Genomic DNA, 26,880 nt, shown 5'->3' on the forward strand with positions numbered 1-26,880 from the left:
ATCACTGGCTTCCACTGCCTTGATAACAAGCAGCACCAAAAGCAGTGACATGAGGACTAAGGACAGTTGTGTTGAAACTGAGGTCATGATGTTGGGATCTTGAGGGCTGAATGTTCCAAATAAATGGTATATATATAGAGAATTCTCTCTGACTTGAAATTTTCCCTTTCTGGACCTGTGGATGCTGAGGCTAAGAGTGTCCATATGACAGTGTCTTCCAAGACAGGAATCAGCAACCTTTTTTTTTTTTTTATTGTATCAGTAATTCATTCTGTATATTTTTAAAAGTTTTAACCTCTTCTTCCTAGCCCTCCAGTATTTGTTTATAAATTAAAACATTTCCCAAAGTGTTTTCTGTGAAACAATAGTTCTAAAAGGTGCTCTAAGAAAAAAAGCTAAGTACATGGCAAAATCCAAAGTATATGTTTTATTCATTATATTTGATGAATTTTTTTGTTTTTTCCTCTTCAGAGGGAGTCTTGCTCTGTCGCTCAGGCTGGAGTGCAGTGGCATGATTTTGGCTCACTGCAACCACTGCCTCCTGGGTTCAAGCAGTTCTCTGCCTCAGCCTCCTGAGTAGCTAGGATTATAGGCACCCTCCACCATGCCCAGCTAATTGTTGTATTTTTAATAAAGACAGAGTTTCACCATCTTGGTCAGGCTGGTCTTGAACTCCTGACCTCATGATCTGCCCACCTTGGCCTCCCAAAGCGCTGGGATTACAGGCATGAGCCACCATGGATGGCTCACATTTCATGAATTTTTTTGTCGTTTGTTCTTTTAAAAATCATGGTTAGAAAGCAGAGCGTAATTGTTCTTTATGTAGATCCCAACTGATTCGGGGTGTTAGGGAGATGTTTTGACATTCAATAAATGTTTTTGTTTTCCATTATTAAGACTATGAATATTTTATCTTATTTTCTGAGACAGGGTCTCAGAATTTGTCAAATGTGTAAAATTTATAGCCAGATGTAGGGTAGGGGTGGCCTACTTTCTCTAAAGGGCCAGATAGTAAATATTTTAAGGCCTCAATGGACCCTATGGTCTCTGTCATAGCCATGGGACCTTGCAGCTGTAGTGCCAAAGTAGCCACAGACAATACTGCGTCAGCGGGCAGGGGACGTTCATTCTGTAAAGTTTATTTATGGACACAAAAGATGAAGTCCTCAGAATGTTTGCAAGTCACAAAACACTGTTTTCCTTTTGATTGTTTTTCAATTATTAAAAAATATAAAATACGGTGGCCGGGCATGGTGGCTCACACCTGTAATCCCAGCACTTTTAGAGGCCGAGGCAGGTGGATCACCTGAGGTCAGGAGTTCGAGACCAGCCTGGCCAACATGGTGAAACCCCATCTCTACTAAAAACAAAAAATTAGCCGGGCATGGTGATGCACGCCTGTAATCCCAGCTCCTCGGAGGCTGAGGCACGAGAATCACTTGAACCTGGGAGAATCGCTTGAACCTGGGAGGCAGAGGTTGTGGTGAGCCAAGACTCTGTCTCAAAACAACAACAAAAGTAAAATACTTTCTCTGCTTTCAGACCATACACAAAGAGGCTGTGGGCTGGGTTTGGCCAGTGGGCTGTGGTTAGTGACCACACACACACAACACACACACACACACACACACACACATAGGGCAGAGTGTGGCATTTAGAGCCAGCACCTGTGTTCTCACCTGAGCTGTGTTCCTGGCTGGGTTCTACTCTGTATTCTGTGACATGAGGTGTCTACCTTGGTAAACTGGACGCTGTTTTAGCTTGCATTCCCACTGGCAATCTGTCACGTTTCTGTTGCTCTGTGTCTTTGTTAGCACTTGATGTTATCAGTGTTTTTCAATTGAGCCATTCTAACAAGTCTAGTGGGATCTCATTGCGGTTTTAATTGCACTTCCGTAATGGCTAAGGATGCTGAATATCATGTTCTTTTTTGCCACTCTTGTATCCTCTGTGAAGTTCCTGTTCAGATCTTTTGCACAGAAAAAGCTGTATCATGGAACCAGTAAAATAACCAAGGAGAGGTTGATTAAAGTTCTGTTTATAACCCTAGAAGATTCCTGCCCTAGGGATATGGGATGGCTGAACATAGGACACCGACATTGCACAGATGAAATAGCGGTTTATTAGTCACACATGCTCACAGCCCTGGGGGTGGGGGACACCGCATGCCACATGGGGGCTGCACTTGGGAACAGAGTGAACCACCAGGGGCTGTGGGAGACATATTTTGTAGTAACAGGAGGGTGAGGTGACCTTGCTTCCCATGGGAAGATGTGATTGGCTTGTTTGAATATCTCTGGGCCGGCAGGGATGAGCAGGCTGGGGTCGGGTCTCCATGATAAGGAGGTTGTTTGGCTTTGGGATCTTATACCTGAGAGCAGAGCTCCAGGGAGACCTTGTGGTTAGGCTATTGAGGCCTTCTTGATTTTACCGATCTCAAGGCAGCACATAATATTTGGTCTTAATTTCAGGCCACAGAAGACATTCTTCTATATCTACTTTCTGTGGCACTTTTCAAAAGGTTTTGTCCTTAGTGTTTAGCAGCTGATCATGATGTGCCTCGTCATGGCTTCCTTTAGGATATCTTGTGTGGGCTTTGCACAGATTCTTCAATCTGCCTAGGTTTATGTCATTTGCCGAACCTAGGAAGTTTTCAGCCATTAGTTCTTTGGATATTTTTTTCAGCATTCACCTTTTCTCTGCTGTTATTAACGTGTGGGGTCTGTGCTAATTCTAGGTAGTTAGTTTCAAAATTGAATTGCACTGTGGGACACACAGCTGGGTGTCGCAGAGAACTGGAGAATTGCTTGGTGCAAAATTCCATACATTTGGTGTCAGAAATGTTGTAAACAGAGGAACTGTTTCCTTAGAGATTTTTAGATACTCATTATTTGTAATCTGGATGGGATATCATGTTTTTCACCGACTGAGATACATTTTTCTAATTATGTTGTTTAGATGTTTAGTCACAGCCTTCTGTGATGGAAGGTGTTTAGACTTCAAGGTTCAGGTTATTTCTCTCTTCTCTTCGCTTACTATGTAAGGAGTTTTATGACAGTTGTTTTTGACTGAAACTTTACATTCAGTGGCCTAAAGTCATTTTTCTCAGCTTTTCCTTTTTGTCCCAGTGCTCTTGAATTATGCTATCAGTGACAGTGCCCCTGCATAGCAGTGCTTCCCGGTTGGCAGTGGAGTAGGGCCTTGTAAAGAGTTAAAAGATTTTTGAATTGTACTCCTTTTCTACACCCTCCATTTTCCCATGGGTACGCAAGCACTGGGACTCACTGGATAAAAGCAATTGGTGTGAAATTGAAGTAGGTAAATATCAAAAACTAAGTTTCTCAGTTGTGAAATCTACTAGGAAGTTAATGAAATATCATTTTGGAAGACACACTTTAAATAATTTGATATATTGGTTTCTTTTTTTTTTTTTTTCCAGATGGAGTCTTGCTCTGTTTCCCAGGCTGGAGTGCAGTGGTGCCATCTCAGCTCACTGCAAGCTCTGCCTCCCAGGTTCACGCCATGGTCCTGCCTCAGCCTCCCGTGTAGCTGGAACTATAGGCGTCCACCATCATACCTGGCCATTTTTTTGTACTTTTAGTAGAGACAGGGTTTCATCGTGTTAACCAACATTGTCTCCATCTTCTGACCTCGTGATCCACCCACCTCGGCCTCTTAGAGTGCTGGGATCACAGGCGTAAGCCACCACTCCTGGCCGATATATTGGTTTGTTTATGAAAATTATACTGGATCTGTTACAGGTATGATTGATGTATTTTATTTTTAAGTTGTCAAACATTCAGTTAATGATGTGTGTTGTAACTTTTCGGGGAGGGACATTTGCAGAGACTAATGGTATGGCATTCTGAAAAGCGATTACAGATTAAAAAAATTTTAATTCTGCAGATGATAGTGTCGAATCAAGTGGAACAAAGAAAGAAGATCTGGATGACAAAGAGAAAAAAGATGAAACTCCTGCACCTGTATATAGGGCCAAGTCAATTCTGGAGAGCTGGGTATGGAGTAAGCAACCAGGTAATCTTTGATCAGAGATAGAAATTAGTATAGACATTTTGCCTCCAGATCCTCAGGTGGTTTTAGAAATTGGTTCTCTAATTCTGTAGGAGGAGGTTGATACTGGTATAGTCTTACGCATCATTGAAACTGGAAAAGATAGCTATTCTTCTGCTTATGTTTTGGATAATGAGATAAATTATTTCATGCTTCACACACTTGGAGTATGTCATCTACTGTAATATAGTATCTGAATGAACACTTTAAATAAAATACATTTCTGTAAGTTAATTGTATACTTTAAAAATCTCTGAAAAATTTGAGTAGCAAGTCTCAGAAACTTGATTCTAAATATTAAAAATATATCCTTCCTTGGGAGGGAGCGTGTAGTAAACATGTTAAGTGTGATTGTAAGCATACTGTCTTTCTGGAGGTCGCTTTGTTCCTGCATCCACTGCTTTCATTTCAGGGATGTTCATGGAACACCAGGCACGAAAGGGCCAGAAGCATCCCCCTGCAGGACCAGCACTTGGCCCTGGCCATCCTGCTGGAGCTGGCTGTGCAGAGAGGCACGTTGAGGTGAGGGCTGCCGCAGACTGGAAATGCTTTGGGGAAGCACCTCTGTGTCCAAATACCTGTTGCGTTGTGTGCATTTCACTAAATCGTGTGTGACTGCAGCAGATGTGGTGCTCTGTAACCAGAGAACCATGTCCCAGAGCTCGCTCTCTCTTTACCTTTTCTTCTCTTCCTCTTTTATGCTCAGTTTTCTAGCCTGGGAACTGTTCTTTTTTTTTTCTTTCAGTTTTTCTCATTTAATTATTTTTATTCCATGAATTTAAGATCCTAGAAGTTCCATGTAAACGTGCTCTTTGAGCTTCTTAACTGGTCTTTCCTATCAGCAGAAGGCAATGTCTTATGCTAAAGTCTCGGTGTCAATTCAGTGATTTAATTACCACGGCTTTACTTTCATTTCCTTTAATATCCCAAGTATTGCTTCACTTCTATCTAGCTGTTTGCTTTTATTTTTGATCAACCATGAAGAAAAGAAGTTAATCTGTTTTTACAAGGAATAAATATGTTTTCTCCTTTAGCCAAATGTTGTCTGCCATCCTGTTGTTGCTTCAGCTGTGGGACAGCGGGGCACAGGAGACTGACAATGAGCGTTCTGCCCAGGGCACCAGTGCCCCACTTTTGCCCTTGCTGCAAAGGTTCCAGAGCATCATTTGCAGGAAGGATATGCCTCACTCCAACGGCGACATGTACGTGAGTGTCATGATGGAACTTTGTGTGTAGGTGGCACTTGAGTCTACTTATTTTTCACGCAAGACCAGCGTGTGTGTCCGCGGCAGTGTTTTTCTCTGGCATGTGTGTGTTTGGTGGTAACAGCAGCGAGTCAGATTAGACAGGTATAGGAGGTCACTTGTTTGTGGAGAAGACTCGGATCAGTGAGCACCGACTTCCTTGTCAGCACAGAACCAAGCTTGAAACACGCACTTTTAAATCAATACCAGAAAAGAATGACGAAAAGAGCGGCCTGCTTTGTTGGTCCTTCCTATGTACTGGGCTCTGTGAAGGGCATATCACTTGAGCTGTCACTCTGTTTAGTACCAGCTCCCCCCTTAACAGGTGTGGATGCCGAGCTGGGGGAGGAGCAGGCGTGTGGGGCCCTGGGCCTAAACCTCCAGGACTGCTGGTCTTTACAGGTCAAGTACAAGTTGGATTTTGCATCTTTTTGGGAAAGTCTTAGGCATTTCAATATCATGCTTTGGTTTAATTTTTCTATTATTTGGCAGTCTTTAAGCTAATGATAATAGGACTCTTCTGCCTTTAGAAGAATTAGAACTATGATTTAATTTGCAAATGAAAGTCGGCGTTCTCCAGAGTGGGCAATGTTTAGATTAAAATAAAGGTTTTGGTTTTAGATTTCAAGGCCAGCTTGATATGCTGTGCTGGGTTCCCACAGAGGTGCTTCTGCCTTTCTCCAGGGCTCCTAGGCCTGTAGGGTGGTTTGCTCATGTTAGTAATCTGTGTGGATTCAACTTACCTGTGGTATCATAAATGTATACACGCACAGTCAATGTTGTGTACATGTATACTGCAAATTTAGACATTTACACAGTTTATATGCTGCACAAATACATAGCTGTATAGTATAACTGTATCATCAGCATTGTCATTTGATGGGTCAAATGAGTCAATACCAACATATAAAGAGTGGGTAAAGGCTAACTGTGTTACTTTAATTTTTCCCACCATTTCTGAATGTTTGTTTACTTTTCCTTTCTAGCTTTTGTCTGGCCCTCTGAGCCCCAGTGAGAGTTTCCTGAGGTACCTCACCCTTCCACAAGACAACGAGCTTGCCATTGATCTGCAACAAATGGCGGTTTTTGTCACGGCCCTTTTAGACCGTCTGGCTATACCCTGTAGATGCCTTTGCCGTATAGCTCTCCAACATCTCATAAGGTGTGTGTGCAAGAACCCTGTTCTCCATGTGTTTTGTAGCTAGTACCACTTGTAGGTTCTCATCCTGGGCCTGTGTGGAGACTTGCTTTTTCTGATATTGGTAGGGGGAGCTGGCCTGTGGTTTTTAAACATGTTTGCAGTTGAAGGTGTTATCCGTGTTGAGAGTGAATGATGAGCAAGCTGAGGCACACAGGCCTGGGGACCCAACCTGGGGGCCCAGGTTCCAGGTTCAGGTGGCACAGTCCCAAAGAGCTCCCCTTTATCCACAGTCCCAGGCCCTCCCACCTTCTGCAGGGGGTTCCACAGCCTTCTTTATACTCTGAACGTGGGCTGTGTTAGTATGTAATGCTGGTTATAGCAGTGACAGTATAATTATATATTATATCTGTTATGTAATAGTAATGGTAATAGTAGTGATTTGCACGTGTGGAGCACCTGTAGGGTGCAGGCCTGCTGAGGACCTCATGCACGCTGTTGTATCTCATTATGTCAATGAGAAAACTGCTTTTGCTAATGGTAGTGAACTTTGTCAGTGTAGAACAGTAATCCTAGTTTTGAATGCAGATTTTGCTAACATTTTATTTCTAGTATGAAGAGCATTTATTTTGTTTTACAGTCATTAAAAAAAAAGGAATACAGTCACATGGTTTAAAAATCAAACCTAGGCAGAGACACACTGTCGCTTCCCCGCCCACGCCTTCCACCCATTTCCCACCTGCTGCCTCTGACTTTTCAGTCTCCTCTGTAACCTCCTTGATCTCTGGAATGAGTACGCTAGTGGTAGCATGTTGCATTACTTCTGTTGCTTGTTTTTTTTTTACTAACCATATATACTGGAGTATTTTATCAGAGTGTCGCTCTTTGTGTTTATAAAGCAGCTTAGTCTTCAGTGTGTGGATGTGTCTTTTATGTATCTTTCTTTAGTGAGTCTCTTATTGGTGGACACTTGGGCTTATTGCCACAGTGTTGCTATACAAATAGTGCTGAGGGTCGGGTGTGGTGGCTCATGCCTGTAATCCCAGCACTTTGGGAGGCCAAGGTGGGTGGATCACCTGAGGTTGGGAGTTTGAGATCAGCCGGGCCAACTTGGAGAAACCCCGTCTCTACTAAAAAATACAAAAGTTAGCGGGTCATGGTGGCACATGCCTGTAATCCCAGCTACTCAGGAGGGTGAGGCAGGAGAATCGCTTGAACCTGGGAGGCAGAGGTTGCAGTGAGCCGAGATCGTGCCACTGCACTCCAGGCTGGGCAACAAGAGTGAAACTCAAACAACAACAACAACAACAATAACAAAAAACACAAATAGTTCTGCAAGGCCTGACCTGGAACATGTGTCCTCCATGTGTGCACGCATGTGTGCCTGTGCACATGCACAGGTGGGGATGCATCTAGTGTGGGCTGGTTGTCACCAGATTGCTCCTGTACGTCTTGATTTCTCTCACCACCAATAGGGCTGCTGGCCTCCCAGCCTTGTGTGTGGGCTTTTGGGATTTTGCCTGCTAAGGCAGAAAGTGGTGACTTCGATATAGTTTGAGCGTTTTAAAATATATTAGTATTTAAGGGCCATTTATACTACTTTTTAGTGGGCTCTGTTGAAATGCAATGGAAATGGAAAAATAGCCTGTTCAGTTGCTTCATCATATCTGTTAAATGAGGTAATACGGCGTGGTATGAGATGGGGTTTCACTGTGTTAGCCAGGATGGTCTCGATCTCCTGACTTCGTGATCTGCCCGCCTCGGCCTCCCAAAGTGCTGGGATTACAGGTGTGAGCCACCGCACCTGCCTGATTGGATTATTTTAAAGCATAACTCTGTCTTTAAAATATTTTAAGGCATTTTACCTCTTAATGATAAGGATTTAAAAAAAAAACCCTACAATATCATTATCCTGTTTTATAAGATTAACAGTGATTCCTTAATCTAACATGCAGTCCATGTTACATTTTCCTGGACTATCTCAAAAATGCCTTTTTTAGGTGGTAATTTTGAATTACGACCTGAGCACGTTCTCTGTGTTGGCATTGCTTGACATATGCTTCTAGTCTCTTTCTCCAAACAGCATGGCTCCAGGCCCTCCTCTCCCTGTCTCTGATCATACCGTTTTCTTTTTCAAAGAAGCAGGTTGGTTATTTTGGAGAACTTCACATTTTCTGAATTTGGTTGATTGCTTTCTCTTATTCTAGACCAACATGTTCTTCTGTTAGTTCCATTAATCTGCTGGTTAGATCTAGAGGTTTGGTTGGATTTGAATTCAGGCTCATTAGGGTGGTGTTATGTCTGGAGTCATGCTGCGTGCTTTCTGTTGGCTCAGGAGGCCTGTAGTGCTTGGTGGCTCCCGCTTTAGTTCTGTGAAGCTAGACCAGGGAATTCATGTGTTGCGTGTCCCCTATAAAATCCCCACCAACCTTGCCCTCTGCTGTCTGGTTAGCAGGAGGTACAATCTGTACAGGAAGGACATAGTCTAAGCTTGACTTCTTGAACTGCCACCTCCCTTTAACTATTTTTCGTAATATTGAGTTGGTATCCTAGCACTTGCATAGGTGACCACCACTCAGGTTTTCTTTTTTTGAGTATTTTTATGAACTAATAGACTTTTATTGATTTGGTGTTTCTTTTCTTTTTTAGCTTTTTCCCTCTAATATACACATTTAAAGGCATAAATGCCTTCAAGCATGCATTTAGTTGTATGTCACCAATTTTGATCTGCAGTATTTTGATTATTAATTGAACACATTTTCTAATTTTCATAGTCATTTTTTCTTAGAATTTTGGGTTACTTATGAGTGTATTTTATAATTTTCAAATATGTGGATGAATATTTTTATTTTCTGTATATACAGTCATTTTTATTTTATTTTGAATGAATTTTTGAAAACCTATTTCTAATTTAACTGCATTGTAGTCAGCACACATGCTCTGTAACTTTATTTCTTTGAAATCTGTTGAGATTTGCTCTGTGGCCTGGCATGGCCCGATTTGATACTCATGCTGCCTAGATTTTTTTTTAAAGCATTCTATATTTAATAGAATTTGTATGTGTGGTATTAGTTTCAGAGCTAGATATGTATTTCTCCCATTGTGATTGTGGATTTTTTTATTTCTGCTGTAGTTCTTTCACACAGTTCTTTTCATTTTACCTATTGATTGATCGATGGACTGATTCTGGTTTCTGTATATACAGAGTCATTTTTTACAGGTCAGAACTGTAGAAATAATGAGGGAGTGACACTTATACGCAAAGCTGATTTGGAGAACCATAATAAAGATGGAGGCTTCTGGACTGTGATTGACGGGAAAGTGTATGATATAAAGGACTTCCAGACACAGTCGTTAACAGGAAATAGTATTCTTGGTAAGATTACACTTCTTATTTCCTGGTTAAAAGTTACAGCCTGTATCATTCTAAGCAGAGTATTTGGCTTATAAATGATTTCTTTAGTTTTGTGCCAGCCCCTGCATACTTTAATGTATCGGTGGCTTTGGTGTCTGTCTTATCAACAAATTGAGCACATTTGAAGAATTTCCTTTCATTATGCATTTTTGTTTTAATACTTGGAACTCATTTCAAGTTCTGAGTCGGCCCAGGCAACCCTGGGAGACAGTGGGAGGTCATTATACTCTGGTAACCCTCACTTTTGAGTTAAGCACCTAACTTATTTCCTACTCACTATTTCTCCTATAGCTCTCCAGGCAAGCTGAATTGAACTCATGTTGCTTTTTCCCTTTTTGTTTCAGCTCAGTTTGCAGGGGAAGACCCAGTGGTAGCTTTGGAAGCTGCTTTGCAGTTTGAAGACACCCGGGAATCCATGCACGTGTTTTGTGTTGGCCAATATTTGGAGGTGAGGCTGTATGCCTTGAGTGATGCAGAGGATAGCAGGGGATACCCTCTGTGTGTTTGTGATAGGAATATTTGGATCTAGAAGTACTGATATCTGAGTCTTTTGGGGGGCATTAGAGATAAATATAAAGATCCTTTAGAAGTTTTGTCATAAATGAATTTACATTTATTCTTGTTGAGATCTGTGATGTACTGGTCTTGAAAGATTGTTTTTTAAATGATCAATTGTGAGAAATATAGACAGTGTTCCACAAGAAAAGAGGTTAAACTTTGGTCTTATGTAGAAATTTGGAATGGCTTATTATCTTGAGGTACGTATTTTTTGGGAAGAACTATGTACAAGTGTAATTCTTTACAATAGAAATTTGTCCTTACTATGTATTCACGAACACATAGAATTTATATATTGGGATTAGCTTTCTAGGTATCCACAAGTAATAAAATGTATTAAATGCCATTAGGGCAGGGCTTAAAGCATTTTATGAAGGGGAGAATTAACTTTGCTGTAAATATCTTCTGTGACTGGAAAAGTTGAACTCTTGCTTTTTTCAGATTTTTGTTAGAATAAATTTCATTTCCTCTACATGTGTGGTCACAGTCCGCTAATACTTGTCATCGAATACTTGTCATAGTTTTGTTGCCCAGTGTGTTCTTTGTGCATGTAACAATTCATTATACTTTCTGAAGCGTGGTGTACAGTCACTTTGGAAACTGATTCCTAAGGAATATTGTAGCCAAATCACGTATCTGTGCTTTAGTTTTTCTGCAGTAGGGCTGTGCGGTTGCTGCCTGCTTTATTGGGCATGTGGGTTTATGTGGTATCTGCTGTTACTTGGGCACAGCAGCATCAACTCATTACACTATGGAGAGGCAGAATGCCCAGAGCACCCCTGGGCTCACATGGAGGTACAGCTGCAGGACAGAGCTGTCCTTTTGGTTTTATGTTTTTAATTAATTCTGTTTCCTCAGATTGATGATGGAATTTATTTTTCCAGCCTCACCAAGAAGTTGTCACCATACCAGATCTGGGGAGTCTCTCTTCACCTCTGATACACACAGAGAGGAATGTGGGCCTGCTTCTCGGATTACATGCTTCCTGTTTAGCAATGAGCACACCGCTGTCTCCTGTCAAGATTGAATGTGCCAGTAAGAAAATCTTTGCTTTTTGCTGATCAGCAGATTATTTTTTTTGAACTGTAAGTGCCATTAAGAATGGGAGAGGGCTAGGCACAGTGGTTCATGCCTGTAATCCCAGCACTTTGGGAGGCTGAGGCATGTGGATTGCTTGAGGTCAAGAGTTTGCGACCAGCCTGGCCAATGTGGTGAAACCCCATGTCTACTAAAAATGCAAAAATTAGCTGGGCGTGGTGACAGGTGCCTGTAATCCCAGTTACTCGGGAGGCTGAGGTAGGAGAATTGCTTGAACCCAGGAGACGGAGGTTGCAGTGAGCCGAGATCGCGCCATTGCACTCCAGCCTGGGTGACAAGAGCGAGACTCCATCTCAATAAAAAAAAAAGAGAGGAGGATTCAACACGGTTGATGATGATAAAAATAATAATAATAAGGATAGTGAGACTGAATCAGGTAGAAACAGCTGTGAGTGGCTGTCATTTGCCCTCATGGTCTGTTGCTGCAGAGGAAGCTAAAAAGTGTGCAGGAATGTCTACCCGTCTACCCTGTGGTGTTCTCACGTATTGCAGCCTCTGCCTGATGGGCTCAGCATGGCTTTTTTCTGCCTGAATGCCCAGAAATTGCACAGAATGTGGATCAGCTGTCCTCTCAGGGAACAGCATTCTACTTGAGGACTGCGTTTTTACCAGACCAGGCTCAAGTCAGTTATAGTTCAGGATGGCAGCCTTTGTAACCACCTAAAATAATAAGCTTCTTCCTGTCTCCTAAGATGGGTTTACATTTTCCTTCATGTAGTTGTGCATTTCCCGTCTGTCTGTCTGTCCGTCCGTGTGAGCAGCTTCTGTTGAGCAGTTGCCTGGTGCCGTTGCCATGCGAAGTGTACAGGATGCAGTGATGGATAGGACATGCCTCTGCTTTCTGGTACCGTTACCATGTGAGGTGTTCAGGATGCAGTGATGGATAGGACACGCCTCTGCTTTCTGGTGCCGTTACCATGCGAGGTGTTCAGGATGCAATGATGGATAGGACACGCCTCTGCTTTCTGGTGCCGTTACCATGCGAGGTGTTCAGGATGCAGTGATGGATAGGACATGCCTCTGCCTTCAGCTGCTGCTTGTTGATGAGCCAGCATTCTAAGCAGGTCACGTTACAAGGTGGTGAATGGTGAAATGGAGACGTTCATACATGATTCTGGGAGAAGAAAGGCTTCGCATTGGCAGCAGTCCTGAAATTGTGTGAGGGAGCATTCTGGGCAGAAAACACAGGAGTGTCAAGGGCACTGCTGAGAGGAGCAGGGCTTTCCTGCTGCTTGCGAGAGTGGGTGTGGCAGAGGCTTGCGGGGAAGGAGGATCTTGGTGTCCACACAGCCCCCCTGTTGGGTGGACCTTTGTGCAGTGCTGGGTGCTGGGCTGCCTGTGGTGTCCTGTGAGGTGTCTGCTTCCCTCCCTCCTCCTCAAGGCTCATTGCTTGCCAGAAGATGGGCTTTGTTTAAATTGGCAAGGAGGGCAGGGCTGGCGAGCTCCAGGGCAGAGGGTGCCATGGGCCCTGGCAGGTGGGTCCGATCCACAGGAGGCTCAGAGGCTTATCTTGCAACAGTAAGGAGGGGCTGTCCTGTGCTTAAAGAGAGAGGGCCAGAGAGAGTCGGCATTGGATTAGTGTTTCAGAAGAACGAATGTGGTGGGTTGGGGAATGCTCCTGAGTGCTCTAAAATCTAAATGTCCAGTAAAAGAACACTAAGTGCATGCCCGCTTTGATTGCTTGGATTTGGAGCAGTATTTGATAACACAGATCGTTACTAGAGATCTGTAGTGGTGCACTCCCTCAAGTTGCCATAAGCAGTTGTAATTAACATTCTCACTGGCCGATCCCGTGCCTTGCACCACGCACAGGTCTCCTTTCCAGTTCATCGGCCCTCCCATCTCCAAGGATCTATCCTTCATTAAAGATTGTGTGTTTGTTAAATATTTTCTCCTTTTTGTTCCTTTATAAGGGCTCTAGGAATACGTAGCTTACCCTGAGGATGTAATTCTTTGTAGAGACCCTTCAGAGGTGCTGTTCCCTGCCTGGATACTCAGCGTCTAGGTCTTATTCCTCATCTTAGCTCAGTTGTTGCTTCCACAAGTCCCTTACTGACCCTCAGAATAGCGGTGGTCTGTCTTCCAGTCTCCCTGGTACCCCCATAGTCATCCGTTGCACATAGTTTCAGACTCGAAATCCTGTGATTAATTGTGTCAGCAGTGCCCTTTGCTGCCCTCCCTGTTAGAATGTGCAACTCAGTCTTCACGCGGTATATGTGGAACCAGGCAGTTGCAGGCAGAGCACAGGTATCCAGAGAATGTTGGACTGGAACTATGATCCTGAGTTCTGATGCCATGCCTGAGGTGTGTGGAATCACCAGAAAGTGTGTTCACGTAGATAGAGGAATTATAAGTCAAGCTGTGTAAACATGTTAGGTGGAGCTCTTTCATATGAATGATGCTGAATTTCACCTTCTAAATTGAGTGTTTAGTTGAGCATCTTTTTTTTTTTTTTTTAGCATTTATTTTGAGTTGCGCACTTGAGTTTCTGTTTCATGTTTGCATGTGCATTTTCTAGAATGGCTTCAGTCATCCATCTTCTCTGGAGGCCTGCAGACCAGCCAGATCCACTACAGCTACAACGAGGAGAAAGATGAGGACCACTGCAGCTCCCAGTGGGCACACCTGCCAGCAAATCTCGACCCTGCTCCCACAGACGGGCCCTGGGGGACCATTCGCAGGCATTTCTGCCAGCCATTGCAGACAATAACATTCAGGATCACAACGTGAAGGTGAGCTAGGCCTGCCCCCACTGCCACCTCAGTGCTTTTGTTTATCTGGGGACTTTGACATGGGAATACTTATGTGCTCTTTGGTTAACATAGCACAGACTTTGTTTCATGTATTATTTGGAGGGTTTTGAGGTGAGAACCTGATTGTGTTAACATGCTAGCGAGGCTTCAGAAGCATTACTGATTGCAAGTGCACCAGAAGCTTTGGCATGTTTAAAATTTGTGAAGACTCACTGGGTGGCCCTGAAGTTACCTCCAGCTGTTTCTGTTGCAGGACTTTTTGTGTCAAATAGAAAGGTACTGTAGGCAGTGCCATTTGACCACACTGATCATGTTTCCCCCCGAGCATCCCGTGGAAGAGGTCGGTCGCTTGCTGTTATGTTGCCTCTCGAAACATGAAGATTTAGGTAAGGAGCTCAATATCTGTGTACTTTAGCTACACTGCAGATCCCTCGACTAACCTGCAGTACATATTCATTCCTTCCCTGCCCTTCTTTTAAATGTCTTTTTGCAGGTCATGTGGCATTATCTTTAGTTCATGCAGGTGCACTTGGTATTGAGCAAGTAAAGCACAGAACGTTGCCTAAGTCAGTGGTGGATGTTTGTAGAGTTGTCTGCCAAGCAAAATGTTCGCTCATTAAGGTGATAGATTTTAATTCTTTTTATTCTGTGCTTTGCAGACAGTTACTGAAATATTTGTTGTTAAAGTTGTCTTTTCCTGCTTAACTTTGCAGACTCATCAAGAACAGGGCCGTTCTTACAAGGAGGTCTGTGCTCCTGTCATGGAACGTTTGAGATTCCCCTTTAATGAACTGAGACCTGGTGTTTGTAATGACCTCTCTATAATGTCTAAGTTTAAATCGTTAAGTTCTTTGCCCCGTTGGAGGAGGATAGCTCAGAAGATAATTCGAGAATGAAGGAAAAAGAGAGGTAAGAATGTAAAAGGACAGAAGATACTATTAAAGCATGTGCTTCACCCTGCTGCGCTGGACCTGTGATTTCAGAGTGAAGTTTCTCTACTGTTAATTCCATGTGACATTTCTACCTGCTGCCATCATTTTTATGTATAGTTATGATTAAATACAGAAATCTCGCTTATTTTTCCAAGAGGCAGTTTAGGAATTGAGTGTGGTATGATTTGATTACTAGTAAATTGATGTTGAAAATGTAAATAATCTTTACTAAATTGATGGGAACGAGGAAGTGTTTTTATTTTATTAGTTATCCTGGTAATGAGATATAATGGGAACATTTAAACTTATTGCCATTCTTCTAAAGAAATGTTTTTTGTTTGGAAATATTGAGTATTCTGATACATGGAGAATTATAAAGGGAAGCTAAAAGAGTTACTGACATTTTCCTGGAAGTAGCTGTGTAAGGGTACAGAAAAATCTTTTTGCATTAAATCCAAATTTGAATAAAAATGCTTAGAATTTAGTCACTTGTGATTATAAATAAACTACAGAAATTTCTGATTATATCCTTTTTTTTTTTCTTTGAGATGGAGTCTTGCTCTATCGCCAGGCTGAAGTGCAGTGGAGCGATCTCAGCTCACTGCAACCTCTGCCTCACGGGTTCAAACGATTCCCCTGCCTCAGCCTTCCAAGTAGCTGGGATTACAGGCACGTGCCACCATGCCTGGCTAATTTTTGTATTTTAGTAGAGACGGGGTTTTACCATGTTGGCCAAGATGGTCTTGATCTCCTGACCTCGTGATCTGCCTGCCTCGGCCTCCCAAAGTGCTGGGATTACAGGCGTGAGCCACCGCGCCTGGCCTCTGATCATATTCTTAAGACTTATACTGATTTACTCACAAACCTGCTTATTGAACAGTATTAATTACTGAGTTTCTGATGGGTGTTTTGAACAATAAGCTTATGAAAGACTAAAGTGTGATAGAAGCCATCCTAATTTGATTGTTCCTGAACAAACCCTACACCATAACAGCCTGTCTGGATCCGATGGGTGCTCTGGATCAGGAAGTAACAGCAGTCACACTGCTGCAATTCCTTTAACCCAGGCACGCAGGAACTCAGCCCGGGCCGAGGAGACAGGCTGCCTCGGCATGAGGGAGAGAGACTCCACCATTTGCCATCTCATATCCGTGGGTGCTGAGCCCACACTGTCACTCTTAGAGTTTCTTGTGGGTTTATAGATTTATTGTGTGCTGTTTCAAGCTGGTTTTCTTTTTTTTGGAAATTAAGTAACTTGAAAAGATTAAGTGATTAATATTCCTGTTGCTGTGTCAGGGATCCCTGAGCCTTCTCTCAGGCTTGATGATTCACTAAAAGGACCCAGAAGAGCTGTTAAACTCACAGCTGTGTTTTGTTTTTTTTTTTACCGCAAGAATGGTACAGATTAAAATTAGCAAAGGGAAGGGTGAATGGAGGGAAGTCCAGAGGAAACTAGGCCCAAGCTTTGGTGTCTCTCCCCAGTGGCGTCACGTGGATGTGCTTAGCTCTCCCAGCAAGTGTGTCACATCATGTGTGAAGAAATGTTAACCGGGCCAGCGCACCCGAGCCTCGAGTCTAGAGTTTTTGTTGGGGGCCAGTCACATATGCAGGCAGTGCCCATGTGACTGACCTCAATTACTCAGACTCCAGTGCCCCGGTGCAAAAACAAGTGGTCCCTCGCAAGTCACATCATTAGCATAAACTACCTGGCCAGACCACTGCCACAAGGTCCTGGGTGTCAGGTATACCAAAAAACTTATCAGGCAGGGTGTTCCAAGGGCTCAGAGCTCAGCTCCTAGAAGAAGGACCAATCCTGAAGGGACAGACCTTCCTTGGGAATTTGCAGGGTCTGAGCAACCCCGGCCTGCTATGTTAGCTCTTTACTGCCCAGGTGTATTATCATGTTGCTTATTTTTTATATTATATGCTGAGGAGATTTAGACCAAAAATTTTAAAAGATAAAATATAGGGAGGAAATTCCACATATCACAGTGAATTCAATTGATTCAGTTACACACTAACAGAACCACTGAACTGGACCAGGGTGGACAAGCCAGGAACTGTGGGCCAAATTCCACCTCTTGCTTGCTTTGTGTTGCCCATGGACTAAGACCTTTTTTTTTTTTTCCAGTTTGAAATTGTTTTTTAACAATTAAAAGAAGTATATTATTTTTGACACATGAAAACTACATGAAGCTAAAATTGTAGCACCATAAATAGAGTTTTACGGGAGCACAGCCACACCTATTGCTTTATCTGTGGTTACTTTTTGTGCTGCAGCAGCAGAGTTGAGTATTTGCAACAGACTGCATGGCCTGAAAGACTCAAATGTTCACTCTCTGGCACTTGAGGAAGAGCTTGCTGGCTGCCGGGCTTCCCCTGCTTCGGGGCTTCTCCCCTCGTCGCACTCTCACTTTGTCTTTTTGTTCTGCCAGGGTGATCATTTCACTCTTGTTGTTGAGCATTGCAATTTATAATGTTGTTCAGATGTTTATTTGAATGAAATATTTGTCCTTCATGTAAATCTAAGTATTTCTTAATTTAAAATTAATATTTAAGTATATGATTTTTATAGTGAATGATGTTTTAAAACACAGTTCCTAAGAAGCCAGAATCTATAGATGATGAAGAAAAAATTGGAAATGGAGTGATTTAGAAGAAGCTTGCATTTTGCCTCACAGTCCAATAAATGTGGACAAGAGACCCATTGCAATTAAATCACCCAAGGTGCAGTATTTTCTGTGATTCTGAGGTTGGCTGAATAGAATCATAGCACATAGCAAAGGAATCCACAGTCTCGTACCTCTGTACCTGAGCATCCAGAGGGAGGGATGGGCGATTGTTAGAAATATGGCCCCAGTGATGCTTCATGAACTTGACTTATGATGTCTTGGTCAGAGCTGTAGCTGGAGAAGGGTTTCCTTTTATTTTTGGTACTAGATTGTATCATTAATTATTCACCATTCGTTCCTTAAATATATTCTTTGTTCCAGAAACAGTGCTGGGCCCTGTGGCCATTAAAATGAACCATAACTTAACTTTGTATGCCAAGCTAGCCTGTTCCAACATATATTAGTATAGAGATTATAAATTCACTTATATTTATAGCATAGTTTTAAAACCATGTATTAATGACGAAATTTAACATTTTAACCAATTTAAACCTATGAGCATTATTTATATTTTACTTGAATAACTTTTAGAGCACAGTTTAATATTAAATAGGGTAGACAAATGATGAAAATGGTTTTCCTTTGTTAGGACAAATGGCAGCTGCTGTTGAGTACTGTTACAGGTGTTCACAAATACAAGTGGTTGAAGCAGAATGTGCAGGGTCTTTATCCGCAGTCTCCACTCCTCAGTACAATTGCTGAATTTGCCCTTAAGGCGGAACCGGTGGATGTGGAAAAAATGAGAAAGTGTCTACTAAAACAGGTAACATTTGATGAGAAACGCATGTCTGCATTGGGTAATATACATAACACTTAACTGTATGCATTGATATTTTGCAGTTGGAGAGAGCAGAGATTCGCCTGGAAGGGATAGATACAATTTTAAAACTGGTGAGCAAGAATTTCTTACTTCCATCTGTGCAGTATGCGATGTTTTGTGGATGGCAAAGACTTATTCCTGAGGGGATCGATATAGGGTAAAACGTTAGCATATTTTTCTTAATTAAGGAAGCTGCGGCAACAAAATGTTGTTCTGTAACAGTTAGAAGTCTGGCAGTGTCCCGAGTCAAATTCTTTATCTTTATTTGAAAGGGAACCTCTTACTGATTGTTTAAAGGATGTTGATTTGATCCCACCTTTTAATCGGATGCTGCTGGAAGTCACCTTTGGCAAGCTGTATGCTTGGGCTGTTCAGAACATTCGAAATGTTTTGATGGATGCCAGTGCCAAATTTAAAGAGTTTGGTGAGTCAACAGTTGCATCAATGTTATTTTATAGTTTGCCTTTAATTATATGTTGTGGAAACTTGCAAATGCCAATTTTTGCTTTTGAGAAGACTGTGTTTGTACTTTGTACTTGTATAATCTATGCTGCTGTCAGCTTTCTCAGATTTTAAACAAAACTTTAAAATTTAGCAGGAGACACAATGTTGAAGTACTCTAGTATAACATTTTTACATTTTTACATTTTTATGTGTATCACCACATATCCTAAAGTGTCTGTGTCCTATATTAATATTTATTTCCTGTATAGTTTGAGCATCTACAGAGAGTTGATTGGATTGGTTTTGTGGAGGAAAAGTGAGGCATAACTTTTATATTTGAAATGGAAGGAATGGAATAGGGCACCAGGGTATTCAGAGAGCACCATGCTAAGTCCTATAGACAGATGGAACGACCTGTGCATAGAATACAGGGGGTAGACCCATCGTGCAGCATGACAGAGCTGCCCACTCTGTGGAACCACTGAAAAATAGTCAGAAGTTTAGAGTAATCACCCGTGCTTTCTGCATTATGTTTATTCTTGTATCCACGCACAAGAAATGTCAGTGGGTGTCAATGCTTATTAGTCAGATGTTTAAAGTAATAGCCCGTGCTTTCTGCGTTATGTTTATTCTTGTATCCATCACAAGAAATGTCAGTGGGTGTCAATGCTTATTAGGTATCCAGCCGGTTCCCCTGCAAACCATCACCAATGAGAACGTGTCAGGACCGAGCCTGGGGACCATCCCGCAAGCCCGCTTCCTCCTGGTGATGCTCAGCATGCTCACCCTGCAGCACGGCACAAACAATGTCGACCTCCTGCTCAATTCCAGCACGCTGGCCCTCGCTCAGACGGCACTGCGCCTGATTGGTAGGTCTGCACCGGCTTGAGAGCCTTTGGGAAAACGTCAAGATTTTGCTTTGATTTCTTTTTTTTTTTTTTTTAAGCTTTTTGTAAATTATGGTAAGACACAAATAGCAGAAAGTGTAGCATTTTAACATCGCAATTCAGCGGTATTAAATATATTCACAATTTTCTAGAGTCATCACCACTGTCTAGTTGTAGAACTTTTTCATCACTATAAATGCACCCCATTTAGCCATCAGTCCTGACTCACCCTGCTCTCCAGCCCCTGATAGTCACAAATCTGCTTTCTCTGTCTATGGATTTGCATATCCTGGATATTTCATATAAATGGAATCATACCGTTTGTGGCCTTTGTGTCTGGGTTATTTCATTTGGTATATATCAGTACTTTATTTTTATGGCTGAAAAAGATTTCATTGTATGAATATGTAATAACATTTTGTTTATTCATTTATCTGTTGATGGACATTTGGGTTGGTTTTGCCTTTTGACTTTTGTGAATAGTGCTGCTAGGAACATTTATATACAAATACTTGTTTGAACACTTGTTTCTAGTTCTTTTGATTATACACCTAGGACTGGAATTACAGGGTCATATGGTACAACTGTGTGTAACTTACTAAGAAACTACCAAACTTTTCCACAGTGCCGTATCATTTTTACATTCCCACCACCAGTGGGCAGGATTGCAGGATTCCAGTTTCTCTACTTCACTGCCAACACTATTTTTTGTGGTTTTCTTTTTTTTTTTTTTTTTTTTTTTTTTGGATTAAGGCCATCCTAGTGGGTGTGAAGTGGTATCTCATTGTGATTTTGATTTGCATTTCACTAATGACGAATGACATTGAGCTTCTTTACATGTTTGTGCTTGTTGGCCATTTGTATATCTTCTTTGGAGAAATGTCTATTCAAGTCCCTTTCTCTATTTTTTATTTTATTTTTTTGAGACGGAGTCTCACTCTGTCGCCCAGGCTGAAGGGCAGTGGCACGATCTCGGCTCACTGCAACCTCTGCCTCCTGGGTTCAAGCGATTCTCGTGCCTCAGCCTCCCAAGTAGCTGGGATTACAGTCACACACCGCCACACCAGGCTAATTTTCGTATTTTTGGTAGAGATGGGGTTTCGGCTCACTGCAACCTCTGCCTCCTGGGTTCAAGCGCTTCTCCTGCCTCAGCCTCCCAAGTAGCTGGGATTACAGTCACACACCACCACACCGGGCTAATTTTTGTATTTTTGGTAGAGATGGGGTTTCGCCATGTTGGCCGGGCTGGTCTGGAACTCCTGACCTCAGGTGATCTGCCTGCCTTGGCCTCCCAAAGTGCTGGGATAACAGGTGTGAGCCACTGCACCCAGCCCCTTTCTCCTTTTTAAATAGGGTTATTTGTCGTCATCTTCTTGTTGTACCAATAAATGCACTATATAAGTGTGCCAAATATTTAAAGAAGAATTAACACCAGTCCTCAGACTCTTTAAAAATTTCGTGTATACTAGACCTTCACAGATCTGTAGACCTTTATCAGATATATAATTTGAGGGTATTTTCTCCTGTTCTCTGGATTGTATTTCCTTTGATAGAGAAGTTTTTTATTTTGATGAAGTTCAATTTATCTGTTTCTCTTTTGTCGTCTATGCTTTTGATAGATGGAAAAAGCCATTTCCAAATACAAGGTTGATGAAGATTATCCTCATCTCATGTTTTTTTCTGTAAGTTTTATAGTTTTAGCTCTTATATTTAGATCTTTGGTCCATTTTTAGGTAATTTCTTTTACACAGTGTAAGGTAAGAGTCCAGCCTTTTTCTTTGGATGATCTGATTGTTTCAATACCACTTGTTGAGGACTGTTCTTTCCCTGAAGTTCTCGGTACCCTTGGCAAAAATCAGTTGGCTGTAGATATTTAGGTTTATTTCTGGACTCTCAATTACATTATCACATTCTATATGTTGATAATTATGCAGGTACCACACTGTTTTAAACATCGTAGTTTTGTACTGTTTTAAAATTGAGAAGTGTGTTTTCTTTCTCAAGATTATTTTGGCTACTTTGGGTCCCTTGCATTTTCATATGGACTTCAAGGCTGGCTTTTCCATATCTGCAAAAAAGACCATTGGGATTTTTGCTAGGGATTGAATCTGTAGATTGTTTTGGAGAATAGTGCCATCTTAACAATGTTAACATCCATTCTCTGAATGTGGAATGTCTTTCCATTTATTTCTGTCCTCTTTAATTTCTTTCAGCAATATTTTATTGTTTTACAGTTAGGGTAATAATGGCCTCATAGAATGAACTAGGTAGTGTTCCCATATATTCTATTTTTAGAAGAGTTTGAGGATTGGTGTCAATTCTGCTTTAAATGTTTGGTAGAGTTGACCAGCTAAGCTTTTCTTTGTTGAAAGGTTTGTTGTTGTTTTTTTTTTTTTTTTGAGACAGAGTCTCACACTGTTGCTCAGGCTGGACTGCAGTGGTGCGATCTCTGCTCACTGCAAGCTCCGCCTCCCAGGTTCATGCCATTCTCCTGCCTCAGCCTCCCGAGTAGCTGGGACTACAGGCGCCCGCCACAACACCCAGCTAATTTTTTGTATTTTTAGTAGAGACGGGGTTTCACCGTGTTAGCCAGGATGGTCTTGATCTCCTGACCTCGTGATCCACCTGCCTCGGCCTCCCAAAGTGCTGGGATTACAGGCTTGAGCCACCGTGCCTGGCCTGAAAGATTTTTAATTACCGATTCAGTCTCTTTACTTGTTACAGGTCTATTCAGATTTTCTATTTCTTCTTGAGTCAGTTTGGGTAATGTATGTTTCTAGGAATGTGACCATTTTATCTAGGCTATTTTATTTGTTGGCATACAGTTGTTCACAGTGTTCTTTTATACTCTTTTTTATTTTTATGTTGGTAGTAGTGTCTCCACTTACATTTCTGATGTTATTTGCATCTTTTCTCTTTTTTTCTTTTTTTTTTTTGAGACGGAGTCTCGCTCTGTTGCCAGGCTGGAGTGCAGTGGCACAGTCTCAGCTCACTGCAACCTCCGCCTCCCGGGTTCAAGTGATTCTCCTGCCTCAGCCTCCCAAGTAGCTGGGATTACAGGTGCCTGCCACCATGCCCGGCTAATTTTTTTGTATTTTTAGTGGAGACGGGGTTTCACCATGTTGACCAGGATGGTCTCGATCTCTTGACCTCGTTATCTGCCCACCTCAGCTTCCTAAAGTTCTGGGATTACAGGCGTGAGCCACCTTGCCTGGCCTCTTTTTTTCTTAATTTACCAAAAGCTTGTCAGATTTTTTGTTCTTGCCAGAAACCAAACTTTTGGTTTTGTAGATTATTTTTCTATTCTCTATTTAATTTTTGGCTGTTCTAATCTCTATCATTTCCTTCTTTCTGCTTTGTATTTTTTTGTTTTTGTTTTTGTCTTTGTTTTGAGACAGGGTCTTACTTTGTCCCTGAGGCTGAAGTACAGTGGCGCAGTCATGGCTCACTGCAGCCTCAACCTCCTGGGCTCAAGTTATCCACCTGCCTCAGCCTCCCAAAAATGCTGGGATTACAGGTGTGAGGCACCACACCTGGCCTAACTTTGGTTTTTATTGTGTTCTTATTGTTCTTCCAGATGTAGAATTATTGATTTGAGATCATCTTTTGTAAATTCAGACTTTTATAGTATAATTGCCCCTTTTAGCCCTGCTTTTGGCGCAGCACAGAAGTTTTGGTATGTTGTGTTTTCATTCATCTCGTAGTATTTTCTAATTTCCCTTGTGATTTCTTCTTTGACCCACTGATTGTTTACCGTATGTTGTTTAATTTTCATATACTTGTGAATTTTCCACTTTTCCTTTTGTTATTAATTTCTCATCATTTCCTTTTGGTTGGAGAGGTAATTTGTATGATTTTAGTCTGTTTAAATTTGAGACTTTGTGGCCTAACATATGGTCTGTTCGGTCTAAGAGAGTGTTCTGTGGTATATTTGAGAAGACTGTATTCTGCTCTTTTTGGTGAGATGTTCTGTATATGTCTGTTAGATCTGATTGGTTTATGGTGGTGTTCTTTGGCTAAAACTGAGATGCTGCAGGGCCAGTTGTCAAAGTCACAGTGAAAAAGCAAGGTTTTCCCAAGCTCTTTTAATCACATCAGTCTTAGAGTTCACATTAATCCATTCAAAAATATGTATCAGGCCAGGCTGTAATCCTAGCACTTTGGGAGGCTGAGGTGGGTGGATTGCTTGAGCTCAGGAGTTTGAGACCAACTTGGGCAACATAGCGAAACCCTGTCTCTACAAAAAATATGAAAATTAGCTGGGCATAGTGGTGTGTGCCTGTGGTCCCAGCTACCTGGGAGGCTGAGGTGGGAGGATTGCTTGAGCCAGGGAGGCAGAGGTTGCAGTGAGCGGAGATCAAGCCACTGCATTCCAGCCTGGGCTCTAGCCTGGGCGACGGAGTGAAATCCTGTCTTGGGGGCGGGGGGAATCTTTCTATCTATCTGTCTGTCAGTCTGTCTGTCTGTCTCTCTCTGTGTGTGTGTGTGTATATATATATAACTATTTTTTAATTTATATATTTATATGTTGTGTTAAATATATATATTAATATGTGTATTACAGCTGAAAAGAATCATCTAGTAAGAGTTACATCTCATTTCTTGAGGCCTCATTAACAACGAAAAGTTGCATTTAAAAATTACAAAAGCATATCTCCATCGAGAAATGGCCTTTTTATGTTGTCTTCTTTTTCCCCGGAGGTTCCAATAATGAAAATCACAGCACAAATCATTAAGTATGGGGACTTGTTCTGTTGATAGTATTCATGTGTTTAAATTTCATCTGGCCCACTAGCTGCAAAAAGCAAGGAGGTTGTGTCTCATGAATATCTGTCTATATTTGCAGCTTGCCCTGATCAGGGTATCCTTCTTATCATTTAAGAAATTATAAGCATATAATATTTTATACCAGCGTAATGTATACATCCACATGTAACAGCCACAAAACATAAAGCTATGTAAAATAAAAAATTCCCCCCAGTTTTGGCTGCAAATGTATTCAAGCCCTTAGCAATAAATTCAGTCTTTACAGAGTTAAGAGTATAGCTGCCCAGGGGATACTGGGAGATCCACCTGGAATGCAACTCCTGTCCCTTCCTTGGGGCCCCTTCCTGGGGGCCCTAAAGTAGCGGCTAGGCTAAAGGAAAGGCTATTTCCTCCACTAGTTTATCTAAAGTTTTGCTCCAGCCCTGGGAACTGAATATCCTTTTTTGCTCTCTTGGAAGAGAGAGAAACACAAACTTTTTTACATTTTTTGGTCCACCCAAGCCCACCTTTGGGACTGTTTGGATCTTCTCCCCTCCCACCTGGAGGAGAAACTAAAATCAAGGGAGTTAGCAGAACCGCACTCCCACCCCCTCTCAGTTTAGCAAGTGGGAAAAGGGGGGTTAAAAATCTAGCCTACTCTCCTAGGGTTAGCCTCCTATTTTCAAATCCATTGGTAAGTTTTACTTCTCTCAGGTGACAGCAGCTCAGCTTCTGTTTCATGCTATGGATGACTCTGTAGCCACACAGGGCACCAACTGTCAGGGGTCTCCAGGTTTGATGGTTGGCCAGGAGGACTCACAAGACTCAGCATGTAGTTGTACCCAGGGCTATAGTTTATTACAGTGAAGGGACACAGAGCAAAATCATGAAAAAGGACATGGGTAAAGTCCAGAGGAAAGCAGGTACAAGCTTCCACAGGATCCACACAGGACAAGCTTAACTGCCCTGGCACTGAGCCGTGTCAAGTGCTGTCTGCCGGGAAGCTGGGTAGAGACTCCAGGCCCAGGGTTTCCATCGGGGCTGATCACACAGGTACCCCCTGCCTGGCACGTACCAAGTTCCAGAACAAGGAAAACAGGTTTCAGCACAGAACACATTGTTTGTACAGACAGTTCAGGCACAGCAAACCACACCTCCCACCTAGGGAGTGGGGGAGTCCTCCTGAGATCCAGACTCCAGCCGAGGGCTAGCCTGCAGCAATCCTGTCTGAGGTTGTGTCTCGGGCCAGCTGTTAGCTGTCTTCTGCACAGAACCATGATTAAAGTTTGTTAGTTTCCCACTGTTAGATATTTAGGTAGTTATCTTTGTTTTTCTATTAGTAAAAAATGTGATGAGTATCTTTCTAACTCAGTTATTTTGCTTTTTCAGGGGAGTAACTCCTAGAAGTAGAGAAAGTAGCTTTACTGAGCATTTTAATATCTTTTATATCTTCTTAGCCTATTTATGTATTTCGTTCTTCAGTTTGTCTTCTTTTTATCCTACATCAGTAAAATATTGATAGTATTATATTAATTGATAAAGCATATAGTATGGATTCTTCAAAATTATGATCTTCATTAGTACTTTTAAAATGTTTTGTGTGTATTCAGGGGACATTGCAGCTACTTCTTGGCTCAGCTATTGTTTTTGACGCTCTGTCAGGCCCCAGTTGTGACAATGTTGAGGAAGATATGAATGCTTCTGCTCAAGGTGCTTCTGCCACAGTTTTGGAAGAAACAAGGAAGGAAACGGCTCCTGTGCAGCTCCCTGTTTCAGGGCCAGAACTGGCTGCCATGATGAAGATTGGAACGAGGGTCATGAGAGGTGTGGACTGGAAATGGGGTGATCAGGTACTCAGAGATTTGATGGGAACACATTAGCCACCCATTAGTTATCTTCTGCACAGGTGTGTATGATATTGGTGGGTGGAAATTGGAATAATCCAGGATGTGTCGGTTGATCGATGACACAGGTGTTGGTTCCCAAGCAGCTGAAGGGAGTGAACACAAGTAGGGAATCATAAGTAGGGCATCTGAGCAGAATCAAGTCTGGAAAGAGAGGCAGCTCTTTTCAGGAAACTCACTGGCATGAGGCTCAGTTTG

The 26,880-nt window shown here is 42.1% G+C and overlaps 1 protein-coding gene and 1 pseudogene across 14 annotated transcripts in view; both read left to right on the forward strand.

Moving 5' to 3' along the window:
• Nucleotides 1-7,112, forward strand: part of LOC134737554 (E3 ubiquitin-protein ligase HERC2-like) — a 40,827-nt gene extending 33,715 nt beyond the window's left edge. For 12 of the 14 annotated variants that reach the window (XM_063653256.1, XM_063653257.1, XM_063653258.1 and 9 more), the window contains 4 exons: nt 3,907-4,035; nt 4,484-4,593; nt 5,106-5,277; nt 6,302-7,112. In XM_063653256.1, coding sequence (XP_063509326.1) covers nt 3,907-4,035; nt 4,484-4,593; nt 5,106-5,277; nt 6,302-6,520 — 630 coding nt within the window. In that variant the 3' untranslated portion in view covers nt 6,521-7,112. Of the gene's footprint in view, nt 1-3,439; nt 3,762-3,906; nt 4,036-4,483; nt 4,594-5,105; nt 5,278-6,301 lie in introns of those variants that run through there. The other 2 variants (XM_063653268.1, XM_063653269.1) reach the window with 2 other exon arrangements.
• A 2,551-nt stretch (nt 7,113-9,663) lies between these two features.
• Nucleotides 9,664-26,880, forward strand: part of LOC129028696 (putative HERC2-like protein 3) — a 50,353-nt pseudogene continuing 33,136 nt past the window's right edge.

Source organism: Pongo pygmaeus, chromosome 16, assembly GCF_028885625.2.
Source record: "Pongo pygmaeus isolate AG05252 chromosome 16, NHGRI_mPonPyg2-v2.0_pri, whole genome shotgun sequence".
Taxonomy (NCBI): Eukaryota; Metazoa; Chordata; class Mammalia; order Primates; family Hominidae; genus Pongo; species Pongo pygmaeus.